Genomic DNA, 22,250 nt, shown 5'->3' with positions numbered 1-22,250 from the left:
ATTCCTTCCCTTCTTTACCACGTGAAGATGCAGCAAAAAACCAGCTATCTACGAACCAGGAAGTATTCTCACCAGACACAAAATCTGCTGGCCCCATGTGTTTGGACTTCCCAGCTTCCAGAACCGTGAGTAATAAATTTCTGCTGTTTCTGAGTTACCCAGTCTGAGCTATTTTGTTATAGCAGCCTGAGAAGACTAAGACAGTAAGGAATTAGCTGTAGTTACAAAGTCTGCTTAGGACTCCAGGTTACAGAGTTGTAAGAAATTCCAGGTGATAGAATTGGGAGACATTATTCCACAAAAGCGGCAGTAGATTACATTCAGTTGAGCATTAACAAATAAAAGACAAGACTGATGTCCGACTACTCTGGTTTCTTTGCTTTGGGGAAGGACATCGAAATTGTTTTTGTTTAAAGCCTCCCTGATGTCATTCTAATATTCCTTAGGGTTTAAAATCTACTACCTTGAATTGGCTGGGTTAATAATTTTGACAGAGGAAGTGAGTACTACCTCACGAGGCACAGCAAAACAAAAACCTCTGTGTGTGTGGTGATGGGGGGCACACGCTTCCAAAGGACACTCACACCCAACCCCATATGTGGCTGCCTTCTCTGAGTCATGCCTTGGCGACTACTGTAGATAAGTTCTCAAGTGTGCTGGGAAGGAAACAGTGCTGGGAGCTCCCATTCTAGTTCAGCACTTCTCAGGCTTTAATGTGTCCAGGAATCAACTGAGGATCTTGTAAAAGTATGGATTCCGACTCAGCATGCCTGGGCTAGGCTGTAGCAGCTGGGACTCTGCATTTCTAGCAAGCTCCCTGGTGATACTGACACTGCTGTCATGCAGGCTGCACTTAGATCAGCATCATCTTCCAGCTCAGGACACCCTGGACGGGAAACCTGAAGGTGGAGAATAAAACGTGGAGTGTACTAGGGCATCTTACCTTTCATTTCCTTTAATGTGTAAGTGTACTGGCAGGGGGAATGGTGCAGAGGGGATTCTAATTTTAATGTTTGCTTTTCACTTTGGGACAGGCCAGCAGCAATCCCATATGGACTGACTGGGTCGAGGCTGCACAAGAGGAAAGAATAAAGAAGAGATTGGGATTAGGGGAGAAAAAAGATGCCCTGAGCTTTGAGAAAGAAGAATTATTCAAGGCAGGTGCCTAACGTTGAGGTGTCAGATAGTCAAGTGTGTAGGCTCCACATGAACTCATCCTAATGAGAGGAAGCTAGTGCTTGTGAAATGGTGATGGTTTGCCTGTCCTCTGGTCTATGCATTGCCTGCTTCAGATCTAATGTGACTGTAAAGCTGAAACCACAAAGCTTCCCTCTGGAAAGCTTCAATGGAGACCAACTCCCTGGCTAAAAACCAAAACCACCGAAAGTCCTCATAAAAGGGGAAAACCTCTCCTCTTATAGAAGAGGCCCTTGGCACAAGGTGGAATTATTAAAAGACATAGAAGCAGAGACGGAAGGGGTGGGAATCTCAGCTACAAAGCCAGGCAGACGCTCTTGGCAAATATTGCCAGACTTTTCAAAGCCATCCCACATTGCCCCCCAAGAGAGAAGATAGTGTGAAGACAGTGCCTGCTGCCGTGGACTGAATGGTGGCCCTGCCATCCAAATCCCTGTAGTTTGTGAATGTGATCCTGTTTGGAAAATGTGCAGATGTCATTAAGGATCTTGATAAGAAATCATTCTGACTATCCAGGTGACCCCTAAATCCAATGACAAATATCTTCATATCAGACAGCCAGAGGGAGTTTGAGGTGAGAAGAAGAAAAGAAAATATGGTCACAGAGGAGAAGGTCATGTGAAATGGAGGCAGAGAGTGGAGTGATACGGCCACAGGCAAGGAAAGCCAGAAGCCTCCGGGAGCTGGATGAGACCAGGAAGGATTCTTCCGTTGAGACTTTGGAGGAAGAAAGGCCCTGCCGACCTCTTAATTTTGAATTTCCGCCTCCTAGAACTGTATGCGAATAGAATCCTCCTGTTTTAAGCCATGCATGTGGTGGTAATTTATTAGAGCAACCCAGGACACTAATACACCTGCTGTGCTGGTTATGCCATCAGCGCAAACCTCCAGTTCATCTATCCTACAATGAAACTGCTGTTTGCCACGTTTATCCCCAGTGCCAACCTTGGGTCTGGGAGTTCATCCCCTTTGTGGTGCAACCACAGTTAACCAGCTCACCTGGATTGACATTAGCCCTGACTGCCTTACTGGTGCTTTCTCCGTTTCCCATGGTGGGGAGGAGAATGGAAGGAGCACTGAACTGGGCGTCAGACAGACTTGAATTCCAGCTCCACCTTCATCTCAACGCTCTGAGCCATCTCAGACAAGTCATTGAGACGAAGAAGCTAATCTTCTAGGGAGCTAGTGATACCTGCTGTATCACTAGCCACCCAGTCCTGCTGTAAGGATTGAGGAGGAAAAGGTCATAACTCCTGGCAAAGAAGGGATGCTTGATGAGCTTAATTCTTACTTGAGTGAGGAGCCCATCTGTGGACTACATGCCAGGGAGCTCCTGCTGTGCTGTTCGTGGCAAGAGGAAGAACAGAAGCTCCAGACTTCTCATCCCTTGGGTCTGGTTGTGAGTCAGGTCGCTCCACCTGGACATCTGTGGGCATCCGTGGGTAGCTGAGATGCCGGGGCTGCCACAGCACCTGCTCTTCCCTCTGTCTCTTGGACCAGAGCCCTCCAGCCAGTGCCCACCTGCGAGATGCAGCCATTGCCTGCCTATTCTGTTCTGTCCCCTAGCCTCCCTCTAGGATCAAGACATCCACCCAGAAGCCAGGCAGTCCTCCTCCCCAAGTCAGATTCTGCTTTTCAGAGGGTTAAATAACTTCTTGCATATCCAGAGGGTTAGGATATCATCATTCTCCAGTATCATACAATGTAAAATGACAGGGCAAGGGATTTGGTCTGCCTGACTGTGAAACTCATGCTGTTTCTAATACAATCCCTCTGCTTTTCACAACAAAGAGGAACAACAAAACTACCTTTCTGACTGGCAAAATAAAGCAAATAAATAGATAAAGAGGTTAATTTTAAAACTGGTACACCAAACTTTGCCAATTTCAAGGTCCTTTTTTTCACTGTAAATATTTCTTAAATTTTTGAGTCCTGCTGTTTTTTTATTCTATATGAAGACATCAAGGATGGCATTTTTTAATTTCAGGCACAAATTTGGGTGTCTCAGACTGACCACACCACTTACTCTGGGTGTCCACAAAGAGAATGGGACTCCATGCTTTCTCCGGTGGGAAAAAGTGCACACACCACTTCCTTTTACTTAGTCCCTCACGCCCAGGGATGGAAAGTGACTGGGTGCTCTTCTAGCATCATGGTGCAGGGATATGTTGTCCCTGACCACCACACACCCATGCTGGGTGAGAACCAGTGCTCTGTCAATAAGAAAATGCAGCTACTCGAAAAAGGAGTTTTCCGAACACCAAAGCGCACACTCTCAACCATGGCCTCTCAAGAAATCCCCTTTCCATGGTGGGCAGAGGGGGCACAGCAGCATCATTTCTTAGTTCATCTTGCAGGAAATATGTCCTGTCTCAGCTAAGAAAAGGGAATTGGGGCTCGCAGTGATGCCATGGTACTTACTGCCTGTTCATAGTTCTTGGCACCCAGCAGATAAGAGGGATCTTCAACTCAGCCTGTGGAAACAAAAGCAAACTCGTTACTGGAACTTCCACATCATGTTTTAATTCTGGGGAACAAGCCGTCGTTGCTTCTTGTTAAAATCGGATGCAGGTGCTGGTTTAGAGGAAATGACAGGAAGAGAATCAATCCAGGTCAAGAATTGGCTTATTTCTGGAACACTGTGGGGGAGGGGATTTCTTTCTCTGACAGGCTGTCCTCTTTCTGTCAGCATTCATCCCATCTGCCCCTGGGAGCTGAGCAAACATAAACTGAGCCTGGTTTTCCCTGGCGTGCAACTGTGTGCTTCCGCTGGGCACCGAGGGCACGTCAGCCAGGCTTGGCTGGCTCTGCTCCGAGCCAGAGCCTGCAGGAGAAAGGGTGCTTTTCATTTCCAAGTGTGACTTTACCATGAAATATTTATTGGAAGTTACAATTCTGTATCCCTTTACGTAGAATGCAACATTTTATTTGAGCCTTGTATTCACCCACATAGGAGAGATTATGTTATTTACCATATAAATTAGCAGCAGAAATGCTGGGAGTATTGAGTAAGGGCTTCGTATCAATAATCACATATAATCTACTCAAAGACCCTAAGAGGTATAAAGGATACAAGCTGAGTTTCCAGCAAGAAACAGATGACACTGTCAAATTGGGTAATTTGAGTACAGCTTAATAAAGAGACCATTTAAAAGGTGTGGGCAGAGTAGAACGAATGAACAGGAGACAGTGAAGTATCTGGAGGTGGTAACATAAGGGCGCTGTCACATGCCTGGGTTTGGAGGGGCTTGGGGACCAGGTGGGCACTGGGACACAGAGACAGAGCTCTCTTCCTGGGTTGCAGGAAGAGGAGCTGCGGCTTTCAGTTGTGGGACTCGCAGGGAGGGAGCTGAGGTGAGTGGAATGAAAATCTCCATCTCATGCTCCTTCTCCCCTGGATCTCCTGATGCTATCTCCCATTAGCCAAACTCGATAGGAAGCCAAGGGCGAGGAGCTATCAATATGGTTTAATATTCATCAACTTCCCTGGGCTCCCAGCTGAGTGGAGTAGGGTAGACAGTGGGCTTCACGGTTAAGAATAAGATGCAGGAAGATTAAATTATGTGACCAAGAACACCCATATGCAATAAGAGCTGAGGTCCAGAGGACCCAGAAATTTCCATTTCCTAACCTGTCAGCATATGGCATCCCACTGCGCCTAAAGCATTTTTAGTATATTCTGCCACCCATCTATCCATTCATTCATTCATCCATTTAGGAAACTACCATTTACTGAAAATTTACTTTGTGCAAATATTGTGCCCAGTGAGACACAGTCTCTGCCCTTAAGCCACTTCTACAGTTTCTGCATCTCTCCATCATGGCTGTTGTTAAAATGTTTTGCAAAAAAAAGATAAATGTAAAACAAAACATAACAAATCCTAACTCTATGAAGATTCAGCCAAGGTGATCTTCATAGAGGAGAGAATACTTGAGCTGCATCTTACCAGTAAGTCTGGGCCTTCTGGGTTCAAAATTAAGGAAGGTGTTCCAAGCATAACATCATGTGTAAAGGTATGAAGATGTTACAATGCACATTGTGCCAGAGTGGCTTTGTACATTTTGGTGAAACTAGAAGGATCGGCAGCTGGGATGTTGGTAGTGCCTGAAAAAGATCAAGGGAAAGTCCCTTGGATTGAGATGATCAAGGATCACGCTTGCCAGGGGATGGGATTTGAACTTGAACTGTGTGATCTTCAACCCATACTGGCAACCCATACTAAAGAACTTGAACTAAGCTCTATGTCCTCTGATACCCTGTGTATTTTCCTCTGCCCTCGCCCCCCTGCCTCATACCCTCATCTTATGCTTGTAAGTCAGTATTGACAGCAGGGACAGGGGAGGCGGCTGTTAGGCTTTCATTCACAGATGGCCCAGTGTGGACAGTGTGTAGAGTGTCTAGCTCATGGCCTCATTTGGAAGTCGTCTCCATCCTGGTGGTGGGAAAGAGGACTTGAACCTTCATTAGTGTAATATAAAGAATGCACACCAAATACTGGAAGGGTCCTGGACTGGAAGTTGAGAGACCTCCGTTCAGTTCCAGTGCTGTCATTAACTAGCTGTGTGGTCTTGAAGGAACACTTGGTCTCTCCTAGTTTATAAATAGTAGTATCAGTATCTTTCTTTTACAGCTTGTCTTAAGTGTGAAATAAATTGATGCATATGAAAATGTCTTACAAACTATGAAATGTTATGAAATACGGATGTGCAATTACTTGTACAACAAAGCAACATTTGCAAGTTGCTTTAACATCAGTGATGTTATATTTGGGTATGTAGGGTTATTGATGCCAATATTTGAATATTAATATTTATAGAGATTAAATTGCTTGATTATAGTCATACAGGACAAATTCATCCCTTATCCCTTAAGGACATCTACCACGTGCCCAGGGGGTGGTGGCTTACGCCTGTAATCCCAGCACTTTGGGATGCTGAGGCGGGTGGAGCACAAGGTCAGGGGATCGAGACCATCCTGGCCAATATGGTAAAACCCCGTCTCTACTAAAAATGCAAAATTAGCCAGGTGTGGTGGCACATGTCTGTAATCCTAGCTACTGGGGAGACTGAGGCAGGAGAATCGCTTGAACCCGAGAGTCGGAGGTTGCAGTGAGCCAAGATCGTGCCACTGCACTCCAGCCTGGCAAGGGCAAGACTCCACCTCAAAAAAAAAAAAAAAAAGAGTATCTGCGGCTGAATGATAGTTGCTTATACAACTACTCCATTCTTTTGAATGCATTAAGTAGCATCGAAATAGGACAAAATAAACCCGTCTTCGTGGAGGGCTCCCTGCATGCCTGGCTCTTGGCCAGTTCTCATGTACAGAGTAAGGGGACCACAGATGCAGGACAGTTCTCTGCAAGGCTTATTGCCTCAAATAAGAGGTCTGGCTAGGTGGCCAGGGAAGCTGCTTTCCAGCCCCAGCCCTGCCATGTAGCTTTGAGTAAGGCATTGGAGCTCTCTGGGGTTTGGTTTCTTCATCTGAAAAATGAGCAGCTTAGGCCAGATAGATCATTTTCAGCTCAAAGAAATGGAAATAGTTTCATTAAAAAAATTACAATCCATCAATATTTGGTGACAAAAATGGTTTCAAAAGTTAGAGTATACCATTACATTTCTTATATTTTATTGTCTTTTCCAATAGAGCTCTGTGCAGAGCCAAATTGCAGAAGATTCTGACAAATTGCTAATACATAGGCTAGCAGGGCTGGAAACTGGAGGGATCAGGGAGGAATCCTTAATTTTTGCCTTATATAAATTTCTGTATATTATTTGATTGTTAACATCAGTGCTTATTAGACTTGTATCTTAAACTTTGAATAAAAGCTAAAAATATTATTAGTAGCTTTTGAGAGATGCAAGAAATTTATTGTATTAGAAGAGTTAAAAAATATACAGAGAACCCAAATTCTTCCATCATTTTAAAGAGCAGAATTTGAGGCCAGGCGCAGTGGCTCATGCCTGTAATCCCAGCACTTTGGGAGGCCAAGGCAGGTGGATCAACTGAGGTCAGGAGTTTGAGACCAGCCTGGCCAATATGGTGAAACCCCATCTCTACTAAAAATACAAAAAATTAGTTGGACATGGTGGTGGGTGCCTGTAATCCCAGCTACTCAGGAGGCTGAGCAGGAGAATTGCCAGATCCAGGCGGAGGTTGCGGTGAGCTGAGATCGTGCCACTTCATGCCAGCCTGGGCAACAAGAATGAAACTCCATCTCAAGAAAAAAAAAAAAGCAGAATCTGAGGTCTCAGCAACCCACTCCAGAGACTGAGCTAGCCACACAGTGTCATCAGCAAGATAAGAGAGGCATTCTACAGGGCAAAGAGCTGTGCTCTACTCAGAATGGCTGACACACTGACAGCACCACACTCTGATCTGATCTTAGTCATTGTGTAAAGGATGTGGTGAGTCAGTCAGAAAGAGTCTTATGTTCACCAGCTTTATGAAGGTAATATGTTATACACAATACAGGCCACTCCCTTCCTGGTGTGCGCATTTTCAAAGACAAGGGAATGAACATAGATCCCCTGTTATACATTCCCCCATCTCCCCAACTCAGTAACCTCACACGGTCTGTATTATGATCCTTATTTTATACAAAACCAAACTGAAATTCACGAAAGTTAAGTACTTGGCTCTACCTGGCCAAATACAATCATCTAGCATTTGAAGCCCAGTGGTCCTGACATGTTTTAGTTATAAAGGAAATAACGTATAACCGTGGTCCATTTCCAAGACAAAGTGCCTTTAATCGGCTTAGGTCAGCAAACTACAGAAGAAACAGCTTTTCTTCCCATGTAGTTGCCCTCACCCGAACCAAAGAATTTTAGTCAAAGGTAGCAGTTTACTAGTATGCAATAGGTCACTTTGTCTGTTCTTACCAGCCTGCCCAGCTACTTAGGTCATAAGTCAAATACTTAAAGAGCCCCTGAGCTAACTAGGATTGCGGTGCATTGTGGGCGGCTACAAAGCGCAGCAAGACAACCCTAAAAAAAGAACACCTAAAGCCCCTGCCTAAAAATAAATAGGCGACGTCACGTAAGATAGTAACCCCATAGTACTCATCCTATGAGGAAACTGGGGAGGGACCTGCGCACTACCGGATAAATTGCTTGTTGAGACCGTGCTGGGTGTGAGGGCATGCTAAATACAGGATGTTGCAACACTGCCATTAAAAGTCTCGCGTTTGCCGTTCTCCGGATCTCGGAGTCCATTCTTTGGGTTTGGACAGGTGAATTTGTTTCTCACAGTTATGCTTTGGGACAACCATTTAACCATTCTGAACCTCCACGTGCTTATCTGTAAAATGGGGGTAACACAACAGCTACCTTTTAGCACTCTTATGAGGATTACATGAAAAAATACTATATCTAAGACATGGGGAAATAGTGATTATATGAACCTGAACTTGAAGATTAATTAAATCCTTATATCACTTTAAGTGACTTAAAGTGGCACTGGATTTAGTTAGAAATGAAAGATGCTTACCTGCTGCTAATAACCACTGATGTAGTCATAGAATCTTCTATCTGCCTGAGCTTCGGAATTACCTGGAAACCTTAAAATATGTACTGTCCCAAAAAGTTTGATTCAGTTGTACTAGGAAGAAGCCCAGGTATGGACATTGTCTAAATGTCCCAGGTATTTTAACAGGCAGGGAGGCAGAAGAGAGTGGACATGAGTGTCATGTGTTCCCTTCTCCATTTACCCAGCACCACGCTCTGGCAGCTTGTCACCGAACACACCTACGTTTTCTCATTCTCAGGGAAAGCACCAAATAATCACATGCTCATCCACCTTGCTTTCCAAACACATCTTATATAGACATTTAGGAAATGGCACTGCTTGCAAATAATCCTCTATACAGTTAGAGTTATTTTGGAGTCAATTTTTAGTGAAAATTAATTAAAAAAAAAAAAAAAACCTACCACATCCAAACATTTAACAATTTGATCATGGAAAAGGTTTCTAATCACGTCAAGCATCAATTTCTCTATCAGGTCTTATTTATAGGCAGTGAGGAAGTAAAGTCCAGATTTTTGCAGTTGTACAGGGTAGAGTTTACTACTGTATCTGCAACTATTTATGAGGCTTTACTATGTCCCAGTCACATTCCAGATACTAGGAATTACAGAGCACAAGGCATGGTCTCTGCCATCACTGTGTTTATCTATTTTCTCCATAGTGCTATAGTGATTGTAATGGAGTGACATTAAATACAGACCTGTAAAAACATAGGGGAATATAAGGTGTTATGGGAGCACAGAGAAAAATAAGCCCCAGAGGGATCTACATAGCTTTCTATGGAACAGTCTCTTACCCAGCTTTGCCACAACTCTCCTTAGCAGTAATCCCAACTCCCATGTGGGCCATGATAATGGAAGGGGAGGCAGGATCCCCAGCCTGTGGCTGTGGAGGCTCTGGAGCCCCAGCTTTCCAGGTCTTTCTCCAAGGGGTCTTACTTTGAAGATCTGACCCAGATCAAAGAGTGTACGACCTCTTCTTGCCTTGATTAGGAGACCTTGAGAAGCTGGAAAGCCCCAGAAACGGAGCACATCTCATGGTGTTTGTGCATTCACTTTCTATATGAATTGAGGCATTTATTTCAGTTTCTCTTCCTGGTTAGGCTCATAAATAAAGGCCATGCATAGCTCTCTCTGTCAAAGAGAAGTGACACTGAGTGTCATCTGTAGTTCTGCTTGTGGAATCCAGAGTCTCAGCAGGGCACTTGGCATGGGTGATATTAATAGGTCCACAGTCGACTCTGCCATAGGGAAGGTCTGAAGGTCTCAAGAGGAGACCACACCCTACCTTCAGGGACTCACCATCAGGGATGGACCAGGCAGAAGGAGAGGTGTTGGGTGGAGCAGTGTGGAGGTGCAAAGGAGCCCAGGGTCCTCCGGGAGTCCACAAGGAGAGGCTGCCCGTTCATGATGCCAGTTTACTTCTCCAACAAGGAAAAACACCACTGTACTAAGTGCTAGATGCCAATGCAAATCTAATTGCAAATGCCAACATGGGCAATAAAATCGCCTGAGCGCATATCAGGCCCTAAAGCCTAGGCAAAAAAGCCAGAATATGCTCGTAATTAATTTACCTTGGGTTGGATGGCTGTGCTTTCATTTCATTAATACAGTTCCCATATACTTTATAAACCCTGACCTGGAACTTTTTGGGGAACCAAAATGAACCCCAGTTTGAGAAGTGGTGTGTGTTGTCTCCCTACAGGGCTCACTGTACTCTCCTCCAGGTATAAAGGGGATCATGTCAAAGAGAGGTGCACAGGGTGGCTCATATCCTGAGTAGAGAGACCCCTGTCTCAACCATCTATTTGGACCAAACAGTGTTACAGCTTTGGAGCTGATGGTCTCAATGATTATATTTGATTATCTCATTAAGTAATTTGTGGTTTGAAAAATGTTTTGTAAAGATAATGGATTTGATTTCACTGTTCAACTCCCACTTAGGAGTGAGAACATGTGAGTGTTTGGTTTTCTGTCCCGGTGTTAGTTTGCTGAGAATGATGGCCTCCAGCTTCATCCATACCCATGTCCATGTCCACAAGAACACATGGGCACGGGGAGGGGAACATCACACATTGGATCCTGTTGTGGGGAGGGGGCAAAGGAAGGGAGAGCATTAGGACAAATACCTAATGCATGCGCTTAAAACCTAGATGATGGGTTGATGGATGCAGCAAACCACCATGGCACATGTATACCTATGTAACAAACCTGTATGTTCTGCACATGAATTCTAGAACTTAAAGTATTAAAAAAAAAAGAGGTAATAGATTTGAGGGTTAAAAAAGCACACCTATATTTTAGAAAACTAAAATAAAGAAAACAGCATTCTGCAGATGAAAGTATCCATAAGATTTCTGAAGAACATACATTCGATTTGGGAATTAAAACCCTGATGGCTGCTTCTGAGCTCAGAACCCACCTAGGGTCTGAGTGAATGTGTTAGGAAGCACAGCCTTGTTTTATAAATAGGCTGGATTTTGATGTGTGTCTTAATCCAAAAATAATTAATACCCTTATGGTATCACAAGCAGTTTAAACAATTGGAAATACGTAACGCAACAAATCGCATTTCCTTGTTATCCTTGAGAACTCTTGTTATCCACTGGGAATTCACCAGTGCTGCCAAACCGAGCTTGCAAAGAGACATTTATCATAAATAACACTGCTGCGTTTCACCTGATCCAAAATTAATATTTCATGAAGAAAAAAATTCTTTTAGGGTAAAGAAATTGTTTTGCTCCCAAACATTACTTACTTATTCCTGGAAGATAATGCTTATAAAAATACTGGCCACTGTTTATTTTAAAGCTTAGGAAATATCATTCTAATAATAGCTACAATATACCTACTAGATATAGGAAACGACCAAAAGCAAACTGTGAATGGCTAAAGAAACGCTTTGAATGAATCAGGAAGGTAGGAGGTAGCTGTGCAGTTAAAACTGGGTCAAGGCTGGAAAATAAGGTTTATATTAAGGCTTAAGGCTTTTTTTCTCATTAAAACAGGAAAAAAGGAAAATAATATAAAATCCACACAATACACATCTGACTTTTTCAACACAATCACATCATACATATCCAAAATGTTAAATGTCTTTTGAAATTGAGAAAGAGAGCAATTTGTGTATATTTGGAGAAGAGAACCAGTAGAGTGAGTGTGTGTGTGTGTTTGTGTCTATGTGTGCCGTGTTTGCACACACATGTGGGAGCTTTGAGTAAACATGTTGCAATCAAGATTTCTCAGATGCAGGTTATATTCATTTGGTTACAATTCAGTTATATGTATTTTCTTTAATTTTCATATCAAAAATGAGAACGTTACATTTTAGAGATGCTCATACTTAGAGGAAGATATATGCTGATTGGATTTCTAATTCTATACTCCAGTCAGGTCAATCAGCTAAATTTAATTAAATATAACATTTAATTTTATTGGATTTCCATTGAGTGGAGGCATTTGAAGTCAAAAGGATGGTTATTATAGATTTCCCTTTTTTTGAGGGGTAAGGGAAACTGCTTTCCTAGTTTTTCTGCTATTATGTATGGCATATTTTTATAAGATTTTACAACTGTCTTGGTAATGAGCAACTTCCCTTAAGTATCTCAAGGTAATGTGACTATGCATTCATTTTTTATTTTAAATGATTTTGAAAACACTCTTAATGAACTGATGCAATCTATAGTTTCTGAATTTATTAATCCTGTTGAGTTTTGTTTTAAAAAACCATTCCCTTTTTCTCTTGAGCTGTCTGATTCTGCAGAAAGAGTATTCTTCTTTAGTAAGATTCTTTATCTCTCCTCTTATGCCATTTTGTGGTGAATAGACTCTTTCATTATCCCTTTTCTTGTTCATTTAGCTTTCTCATATTCTTTTCCTTCCTGTGTCCTTCATTTTTCTCCCTTCTCCTCCTCCTCCTCCTTTCCTTGGATCTTGCCTCTCTCTGCTCTTATTATTAAAGTGATTTTACTGTTCACCTAAAGTGAGACTGTAGAAAAATAGTCTCCAAGTTTGCCAAAATCCTAACAGATATTATATTTTATTATTTTTAAGTTTACCTCTGTCTTGCCCCTATTTTTCTTTTCTTTTTTTTTTGGCTTTCATAAATGATGGCAGAACCACACCGACAAGGGGCAGGTACTTCTAGCCCTGTATTAAATCAGAACATACCCAACTGTGATGGTTCTTCCACTGATTGATTAATGCTCTGAGGTGGTACTGAAGACAAATTTTAGAGGGGAAAAAGTATAAGAAAATAAACTAAGACCTAGGGATTGCTATTTATTTACCACAATTTACAGGCTGGTCCTTGGGTGAAGATGGGGTGAAGATAGATCCAGTGAACCCCACCATCCCCATGGGCATCTAAAAGCCAATGGCAAAAACACTGCAATTTTTTAAACAGTCATTTATTAAGCACCTGCTGTATGCTGGTGATTTCCTGAGGAGCTGTTTCATGATCAGGAGAGCCTGAAAAAATTTTCAGGGAAATTTAAAATCCAAAAGAGGAACACAAAAGCCCAGGTAGTCTAATCAAGACTGGAAAAAGTAATACAATTTATAATGGTAGTAATATGGTTTAGCTCTCTAGTCCCACCTACATCTCATCTCAATTAGTAATCCCTAGGAGCGAGGGAGGTGGAGGTGATTGGATCATGGTGGAGGGTCCCCCATGATGTTCTCGTGATAGTGAGTGAGTTCTCAGGAGGTTTGATGGTTTTATAAGGCAGTTTTCCCTGCTCTCACTTACTCTTCTCTCTTTTGCTGACTTGTGAAGAAGGTGCCTACTTCCCCTTCTGCCATGATTGTAAGTTTTCTGAGGCTTTTCCAGCCCTGCAGAACTGTGAGTCAGTTAAACCTCTTTCCTTTATAAGGCACTCAATCTCAGAGAAGTTGTTTACAGCAGAGTGAAAATGGACTAATACAAGTAATAATAATAATAATAATACCATTTACTGCTTACAAGAACTGTATGTAGGGCATTTTGTTTAATTTAGTTTCCGTTATACAGCAACTATCCAAATGGCCTAGATTTTTCAGCATTGAACAATCCTGTCATTCTGTGCAAGAGACTTTTCCTGAGTCAAGCCAGTCCATTGAACAAATGCACAGTGTGGATCCAGATGAGATCATCATTTCATCTGTAACTTCAAGTACATTTAGAACCTAACTCCTGAATTAAACTTCCCCTTGCATAATTAGCTATTTCTTTTTTCTTTCCTTTTATTCAGGATCAATTATCTAGCAAGATGGGAGGCAAGTCTTTCAGCCCAGTTGTGCTGAATTATACAGTGAATTCTACGACTTGAGTCTCAGTTTCTCTAATCTGAAAGATGAAGCTACGAGAGTGCTCATCCTTCTTTGCTCACAGGATTACTTTGAAGACCAAATGAGATGATGAAAGTGAAAGCACTTTGTAAAGTATAAACTGCTATGCAAGTATAGTTCCACAGATAATTACTGAATAATTTCTATGTGTCAGTGCCATGAAGGACTCTGAGAATTTAAGATTGGCTAGGAAGATATTCCAAAAGAATTTCTATCATTTTTCATTAAATCTTAACATTTTCAGTGGATTAGTACATTTGAGGAATTGTGAGACACCACCAAGGCTTTGATAGATGAATGATAAAAAATAAATAAGAATATGATGAAATTAGCTTTCGGTAGAAATCACCTTAAAATAGGACTTCTTCAGGTCAAATTTCCTAAAAGAGGACAAAAGGCCAAGAATCTAAGGAAGGTTTTTTTAAATATAAAATAAACTCATAATAAGATTGCTAACAATGACGATAATAGCCAGTACCATTTACTTTGTCCTTAATAATTGCTAGACACCATGATACACATTTTTATGTACTAAATCTCATTTCTCACCACAAATTCAAGAAGTAGATATTTTTATTCCATTTTATAAAGGATAAACAGAGGTTCTGAGAAGTTAAATAACCATATTGCCAGGAAGTAACTGATTTCAAACCCAGGCTATCCATGTCTCAACGACTGGATGGCATGGTGCAGCGAAAAAAGCATGTAGAGAACTAGGAGTTTGGGATGGGGACAGTGTGGTGGTGTCCTGTATAAAATGCCCAGACAGATAAAGCTGATTGGGAGATTCCCTAGACTTGCCCATGAGTGAGGACATCCTGGTATATAAATATTTGTAGGTAGCCATGGGGCAGACTGGCTTTCCAGGTGCCTACCAAGGCATCAGACCACCTATAGCTTAGCAAATCCAGCTATTGAAATGATACAGCTCTGACTTTGTGCTCACCAAGCTACTGTCCAATAGCAATTTAGTTTCCTGTGTACATTTATCTTCTGGGAGGGAACATGCCAGTCATCTGAACTTATAATCTGAGTACACTTGAACAAAATCACCAAAGATGGATGCATAGGCCAGCACGCCAGAGTGGACTGACCTCCTGAGCTCTACCAACTCTGTGTGGCTCGGATACAATGAGCCTTCTGGATCTGCAAAACTGATGGTGAAATGTGATTCCTTAGGCACTCCACAAAAATTCAGGCTTCTCAGAGTTTGGACCTGGGCTATTAGCCCTCATCTTTATCTTAAACTAAATTGAACAGAGAACCTACCATAGTTAAAGATTATGACCCAAACACATGGATATTAAGATGTTAACTTTTCATGTTGCATCTAGACTTTTGGCTTATCTTAGTTCACATGACAAACCACAGTACCATTTAAACATAATGGGATTTTGATTCTCATGCATAAGTGTTTAGGAAGCAGTGTTTCAATTAGTATCACCCATGAAATTTAAAAGAAACAACTAAAATACATATTTGGCTAATGCTTGTGGTGTATCTGGGAGTTCCTAAAATGCCATTGGCCAGTTTGGAAGACAGTGATGCTCGGACCATGAGCCTGGGCACACAAGCAGGACGCTGATTGCGCACCATGCAGAGAACAGGAGCTCCAGGCTCAGGTGGACCTGGGTCTCATTTATGGCATATCTTGTTGTTCATTGCATGAAACAGACAATGTGTGGAGCCTGCCTGAACTTCAGAATCTGGTTTTGTAACGTAAGAATTAAGTATACCTTCTAAAAAATGAGAAATGATGAGTGTTTCATGTCTAAAAACACTTAAATGGTAACCTGTAAGTCACTGGTCTTTGGAAGACATGATTAAAATTAAGCAGAATAATCACAATAATTATTCCCAAATATGCTGCCTGCAAGAGTAACAAACAATAAATAATAAACACAGAAAGTAGTCCTATAATGACTCCTTTTTTACAATTCTGGTTTGGTGTGTGTGTATGGTTATTTTTTCTTTATTGCTGATATCTAACCTGATGCTCCTCAGTTTTGTTGTTAAAATCAGTGAATGTTTGGTTTAATCTGTTAAAAATCATAATTATAATTTATATTCAAGTACTCATCTCTCTGGTTAATAATTTAGCCCCTTTGAACATTTTATGTCTCTCTCTTTGTCATGCTGTGGGGTTAGGTACAGCCTGGAAACTCTGCAGAACTGAAGTCTTGGCAGATGTTGTCAGTAGCTTGTGATAATGGATATAACTGCTTCATGTATTAGGATTCAGAAAAGGTTGCTTCTAGGTCTCTCTGCTATTCTTTATGTGACTATGGGCATAACACCACACAGCCACCATTTATCCGGTTCCTGGCTGTCTCTTCTGTGTCAGACACTGTGTGCACATTTGCTCTCACTCTTACAGCAACACACAAAATGTATTCTTCCACCCAGTTTCAAATTACACAACACCAACAATAGCCAACTGAAGATCTGAGTGGCTAAGCTACTTAGCTAAAGACAAACAGTGAAGTCACACACTAGATTCATATCCGTTTTTGATGATCGCAAAGCCCTGTTTCTTTCCATTTCACCATGTTGTCTATCCTCATCTTTTCTAAGCTTCAGTTTCATCTTTTAAATGCTCTAATGTGTGCTCTGCCTACTTCATTAAGTTGTTAAGATCATTCCAGAAGAAAATATGTATTCATAGACCTAGATTACAGAAGGCTATACAACTGTAGAACATTACTATTTTCTAATGAGATTAAAATACAATATGTGTATTAATCAATTCCACGGTAATTGTGGGTATATTTTATGAAAAAAAATCAGAGCCGATTGGAGTGAGGAAAGGAAAGTAATGGGCAAAGAAGGCAACGCTTACCGAATATCTACTAAATGTTATGAATATGCCATATTTCCTGTAATATAAATGTTATGTTATTGAGGCTAAATAATTGTCAATACAGGTTTTATATGATCTTACTCTATTAAAAAGATGCAGGAATTGAGGATCAGATATGAAGCAACAATCCTGGTACAAGTGACAGAGTCACGATTCTCACCATTTTGGTCAAGTGTCAAATCCTACAGTCTTTCTAAGACAGCACCTGACTTATGGCAAAGTGAGCAAGAAACAGAATCCCCTGGTGTTCAGGCTAGAGCTGGCTAAATGGTACAGAAAATTATAAGCATTAGCTTTCAAATGGTCTTGCCTACAGGGTCATCTGAGAGGATTAGTTGGAAATAAGAAAGAAATACTACCATTTAGATGGTCGGTGTCAGAGACCATCCAGGAGTGAGTTTAAGGATGAGCCCTGTGAAACTGCAGATCAACACTGTTCACCATTCCGATCAGTCAGTAAGGAAAATCAGTTTCCTTTTGAATTCTATTACTGACATTAGTGACCAGACAACCTTGCACATATTACTTAGATAACTCAAGTTCTTTACTTGTAAACTGGGGAAAGTAATAGCCAACTTTCTAGGCCAGCAGGAGCTGGAAGTAAGTAAATGCCATTTACCTTTCCTGCTTCTCTAGGGCATATTGTATCTTAAACTTCTCAGAGGATTTCTGAAGCTCTGTCATTTCTCTGGTAGGCCTTCAATTAACTAGGTCTACCATTGTCTTCTTGATATTTGCAATGATTATTCCTGGTGGGTTGGGAGGCCCCTGGAAATCCAAAGAACAACACTTTTGGGATGCTGTGCCACAACATAGATGAAGAGAGACAGCCAGAAAAATAGCCAGGTGGGTAACAGACAAGTAACACTGGTAACAGGTAAGCCAGATGAGTAACACTGGTGTAAACTAATAAAAAGAGTATTGATAAAAAGTTTAGACATATCAACACCTTTTAAAATCAAAGTATCTATCTTTTGATGATAGTTATTTTCTTTTCTGTCTCACTCCACTTTGCTTTATCCAAGAAAAACCAGGAAGAGACGACTCCTGGCTCTTTTCAAGAGTAAGGATTTAACCCCAACTTTAACCTCACTTTTGAGCTCCTTACTCGTGTGAGTGGAAAGATGTCTGCGTGATTCCAAAGTCTAAGTCTCCTCTACACCAAAGCAGAAAGAAAATCGTATTACTTTAGAAAATGTTAAAAATATATTTCCACAGGGCTCCAGGAGTTAAGTTCTACTTTGAATGACCTACTTTGAATGAAGGCTTCCTTTCTAGGGGGCTTTCTTAATGAAGATCAGCCAGGAAAGCCAGCCATGGGGCCTGGTCTTTAGATTTCAGTTGCAAACAGTCAGGGAGTCCAAGCTCCAGGAAAGAAGATTGAAAACACTTAGTCTTTCAATTTTCTATGGGTAGGTATCTTGATTCCTTCTCCCAAAGAATGAAAGAGTCTTTAACAATTGAGTTAAGGGCTTTCTTCTTGCTCCTTTGATGCTATAGAGAAGGCCCAGACTTCCATGTTAGAAACACATTTTGGCTTGGTGCTCAGGTCTTTCCTATGATCATTTATAATGAGATGACCATGAAATGCCCACTCAGACAAGCTGGCCTAATGAGTTTACCTGAATAGCGTGGAAGGCACCGAGGGCGCTGGGCTGAGGCGACCGTCTCCTGTGAGGAGGGGAGGCAATGCGGAGACCTCGGGGGTGCTGGAAATTAGTAAGGCCGTGGATTGAATTGTTCTCAATGCTGAGCAGTGCCCTTCAGCAGAAAACCTCCTGATAGGTCCCTTTTAGGTTTGGTTTCCTGTGACATTCAGCCACAGACCTGAGAGTTCTGACCCGAGGGCCAGCAGGACTTCCTCTTCTTAGGTTGGAGTGCAATAAATGAAGCTTTCAGAGGCTAAAATCTTCTAATCCCAGTACCTGTTTCCTCTTCTGGGGACTTGACATTCTAGTTTTATGTAAATTGATGCTGAATTTCATAACAAACTCCAACATTATTTACAATAAATTCAGAGGTAGAGGTTTATATTTCCTTGGGTAAATAACTCTGGTTTTGCCTTAACATACACCCCAAGGAAAACACTAAAATAGGCACTCAATGAATGCTAATTACGAGTCAGTCACATTGCCAAGCAACTTGCCAGCATTATCCTCCTTAATCTTACTAATAACCGTGTAAGGAACATACTTTAAACCCCATTTTGTAATCGTGAACACCGAAGACTAGGGAGACTGGAGTAATTTAACCACTTTATCAATTAGCTTTTGCTGCATCAGGGTCTTAAAGCAGTAACCATTTTATTTAGCTCATGATTGTGTGTGTCACTTGCTCATTTCTTTTGGTCTGGACCTGTATTAATTTTCTAGGGTTTTCATAAAAAAGCCCCGAGCACTGAGTGGCTAACAAAACATAAGTTCGAACTGTATTGTCTCACAGTTCTGGCCTCTGGAAGTCTGAGATCAAGGTGTCAGCAGGATTGGTTCCTCCTGAGGGCTGTAAGGGCAGGATCTGTTCCAGGCCTTTATCCTTGGCTTGTGGGTGTCTTTGTATCCTTGCTTTTGTGTTTACGTGGCATTCCCCCGTGTCTGTCCAAATTTCTCCTTCTTAATCAGGACAGAAGCCACAGTGAATGATGTCTCACACTGATTACCTGATTTTAACTTGATTACCTCTTTAAAGACCCTCTCTCTAAGTCAGATGGCATTCTGAGGTATTGGGGGGTTAAGACTTTAACAAATGAATTTTTTTTTTTTTTTTTTTTTTTTTTTGAGACGGAGTTTCGCTCTTGATACCCAGGCTGGAGCGCAATGGCGCGATCTCGGCTCACCGCAATCTCTGCCTCCTGGGTTCAGGCAATTCTCCTGCCTCAGCCTCCTGAGTAGCTGGGATTACAGGCACGCGCCACCGTGCCCAGCTAATTTTTTGTATTAGTAGAGACGGGGTTTCACCATGTTGACCAGGATGGTCTCGATCTCTTGACCTCGTGATCCACCCGCCTCGGCCTCCCAAAGTGCTGGGATTACAGGCTTGAGCCACCGCGCCCGACCAACAAATGAATTTTAACAGGGACATATTCGACCCATAACGACACTTGATCAACCGATCTGTGCTAGTGGGTTGGGAGGTAGTTGGATGATCTAGGATTATCACATTCATGCATCTGTTGGTTGGCAATCATGTCAGCCAGGTGCCTCGGTTCTCCTCTGCATAGCTTCCTGTTATCTAGCAGGCCAGCTCGGCCCATTTACATGGTGGGTTTGGGGCTCCAAGGACAGTGGGAGAGGGGAAGCCCCAGCCTCCAGCCTTTTCCAGGTCTCTGATTGCATGCTGTTTGCCATGCTCCTGTTGGCCAAAGCAAGTCACATGGCCAAGTTCAGAGTGGATATGGGAGAAGATTATTCAAGACATTAATACAGAAAAGTGAATTATTGTGGTCTTTATTGGCAAATAATCTAAAATCCATGTTCACATCCAATTAGTGGCTAGACCACAATAAGAACTCAAGTCTAATGATATGAATATTCTTGCTTTTTACCAAAGAAGGACTGAAGACAGTTTGGTCTAATGAGAAAGTTGATAATAGTGTAGGTGACATTTATAGCATTTTTCTTGGAATATAATTCATTAATTTATTATCTGTTGAATATGTACCATGTATCAGGAGCTCTATTAGGTGCTGGAAAATAAAATTAGGTAAGAGATGTGCCTAATCCTTTGATGGAGCTTATGGCATGGAAGAGGTGAAAATAAAGGAATGGACTTCAGATATATATAAGACTACAATTACTGGTAAATGCAATGAATAGTGCCTGATCAGACATGTATTGATTAAACAAATAGATATTCACATCCTCTACCTACTACTTCCAGGCACTGGGCAAGGTGTGTGGATATAGAGGTGAAACAAAATAGCTTGTCCCTCCCTTCATGGAATTTAGAATCTAATAGGATAGAGAGGTATTGAACAAGAAATAAACCATCAAGATAGGAACAAAGAGGACTCTGAAATGTGTAAGAGGCAAATGTGTTCTACTCTGTGAATTCAGACAAGATTTCCTCCGCGGAGGTGCCAAGAAAGCTGAGGTATTGATAATAAGTAGAAATTTGCTGGACCAGAAGTGGAGAAAAAAGGGGAGAGAAGAAGAAAGAAGAAAGGAAGGAAGAAACAAAAGAAGGCTTCTAAGAAGGAAGGAAGCAGGAAAGAGAAGAGGAGGGAGAGGAGAAGGGAAGAGTAAAGCAGGTGTCTGGGAGCACATTCAAGGCCAAAGATATTGTCAGTCTGGATGTCTGGGTGGGAAAAACAGCATAGCTCACTGGAAAAGTCTATATAGCAAAAGGTGGCTAGAACGGAGAGGGAGCAAGGAAGCAGCAAGGGAGGCCAGCCGCAAGTTCTAACTCGCATGTTCTCGCTGCCTGTCCCACATTCCACAGTTAGAGGGAGTCCCTTGCGTTCATCTTCTCTTTGGGTGATAATTCGTTTTGTGTTCATTGCTTCATGAGTTTTCTTGCCTCTTATCCCCCATCCCCCTCTTGCATAGTTTATTGGGTTCATGGACCTTGAGTCATAATAAGAAGTATAAATCCAGAGACGTTTGGATTTTGCCAACCAGGTTACAATTATCCAGATGTGTCACAGAGTGGGTGCCTAGATCTGGACAAGGAATTTGACTACTCAGGGTGCCATATGTAACGTAAGGATGATAATACTTACTTGGAGGAGTGGCTATTAGGAAAAAATGACTTACCTCCTGCAAAGGTCTAGTATGTGCCTGGCTATAATTAGCATTAGCCCCCATGGCTTTTGTTGGGCCTGTCTCACAGTGCCATTAAAGCATAGTATGGGACCACCAGAAATACTCAGTTGTGGATAAGTGATTGAATGGAGTATGTGCCATATATAGAGAGCTGAATCTATGTTCAAATGGGATATCTCTGAGTCAATGCTTGACCTACTGATTTTGTTAAGTTTTCATTTTCTGGATAATCTACTCAAGGCATGAAACTCTTGGGTGGATCATGTGGAAGAATTACAGGGAGCCAAACAAACAAACAAGCAAGCAAAAAAACAAGGGGAAAAATCCCAAACAGGACTTTTAAGGTCAATCATATTCGAGTAGGACCATGGTGCCTGGATGACTGGGAAAGAGCTTTTCCTGGCTCTCGCATGGCCTGCTGGGAGGCTAATTTGCCAGGTGACTGTCAGGTTTTGGAGTTACACTGGCTTAGGTCAAATCCCACCCAGTTATACTAATTGGATAAATGTAGACAAGTTATATAACCTGGCCAATTCTCTCCTTTAAAAAGAAGTTTGATACTACTAACCTCCTAGCATTGT

The 22,250-nt window shown here is 41.8% G+C and overlaps 1 protein-coding gene across 5 annotated transcripts in view; it reads right to left on the bottom strand.

Annotated features, from left to right (window-relative positions):
- CLNK (cytokine dependent hematopoietic cell linker) overlaps positions 1-18,601 on the bottom strand; it is a 199,433-nt gene extending 180,832 nt beyond the window's left edge. For 2 of the 5 annotated variants that reach the window (XR_010338534.1, XM_064365700.1), the window contains exons 1-2: positions 18,532-18,595; positions 3,619-3,671 (exon numbers count right to left, since the gene is read on the bottom strand). Coding sequence is in view for 2 of the 5 variants with exons in the window: in XM_064365700.1 (XP_064221770.1) it covers positions 3,619-3,629 (11 nt within the window). In the remaining 3 variants the exon portion in view is untranslated. Of the gene's footprint in view, positions 1-3,618; positions 3,672-17,528; positions 17,583-18,531 lie in introns of those variants that run through there. The other 3 variants (XM_064365714.1, XM_064365712.1, XM_064365705.1) reach the window with 2 other exon arrangements.
- Between the last annotated feature and the right edge of the window lie 3,649 nt (positions 18,602-22,250).

The sequence above is a fragment of the Aotus nancymaae genome, unplaced genomic scaffold, assembly GCF_030222135.1.
Source record: "Aotus nancymaae isolate 86718 unplaced genomic scaffold, 86718_ANA_hifiasm-v0.15.2.pri h1tg000006l, whole genome shotgun sequence".
Taxonomy (NCBI): domain Eukaryota; kingdom Metazoa; phylum Chordata; class Mammalia; order Primates; family Aotidae; genus Aotus; species Aotus nancymaae.
The sequence above is the reverse complement of the archived record's forward strand: the minus strand, read 5'-3'. Positions and strand labels throughout refer to the sequence as shown.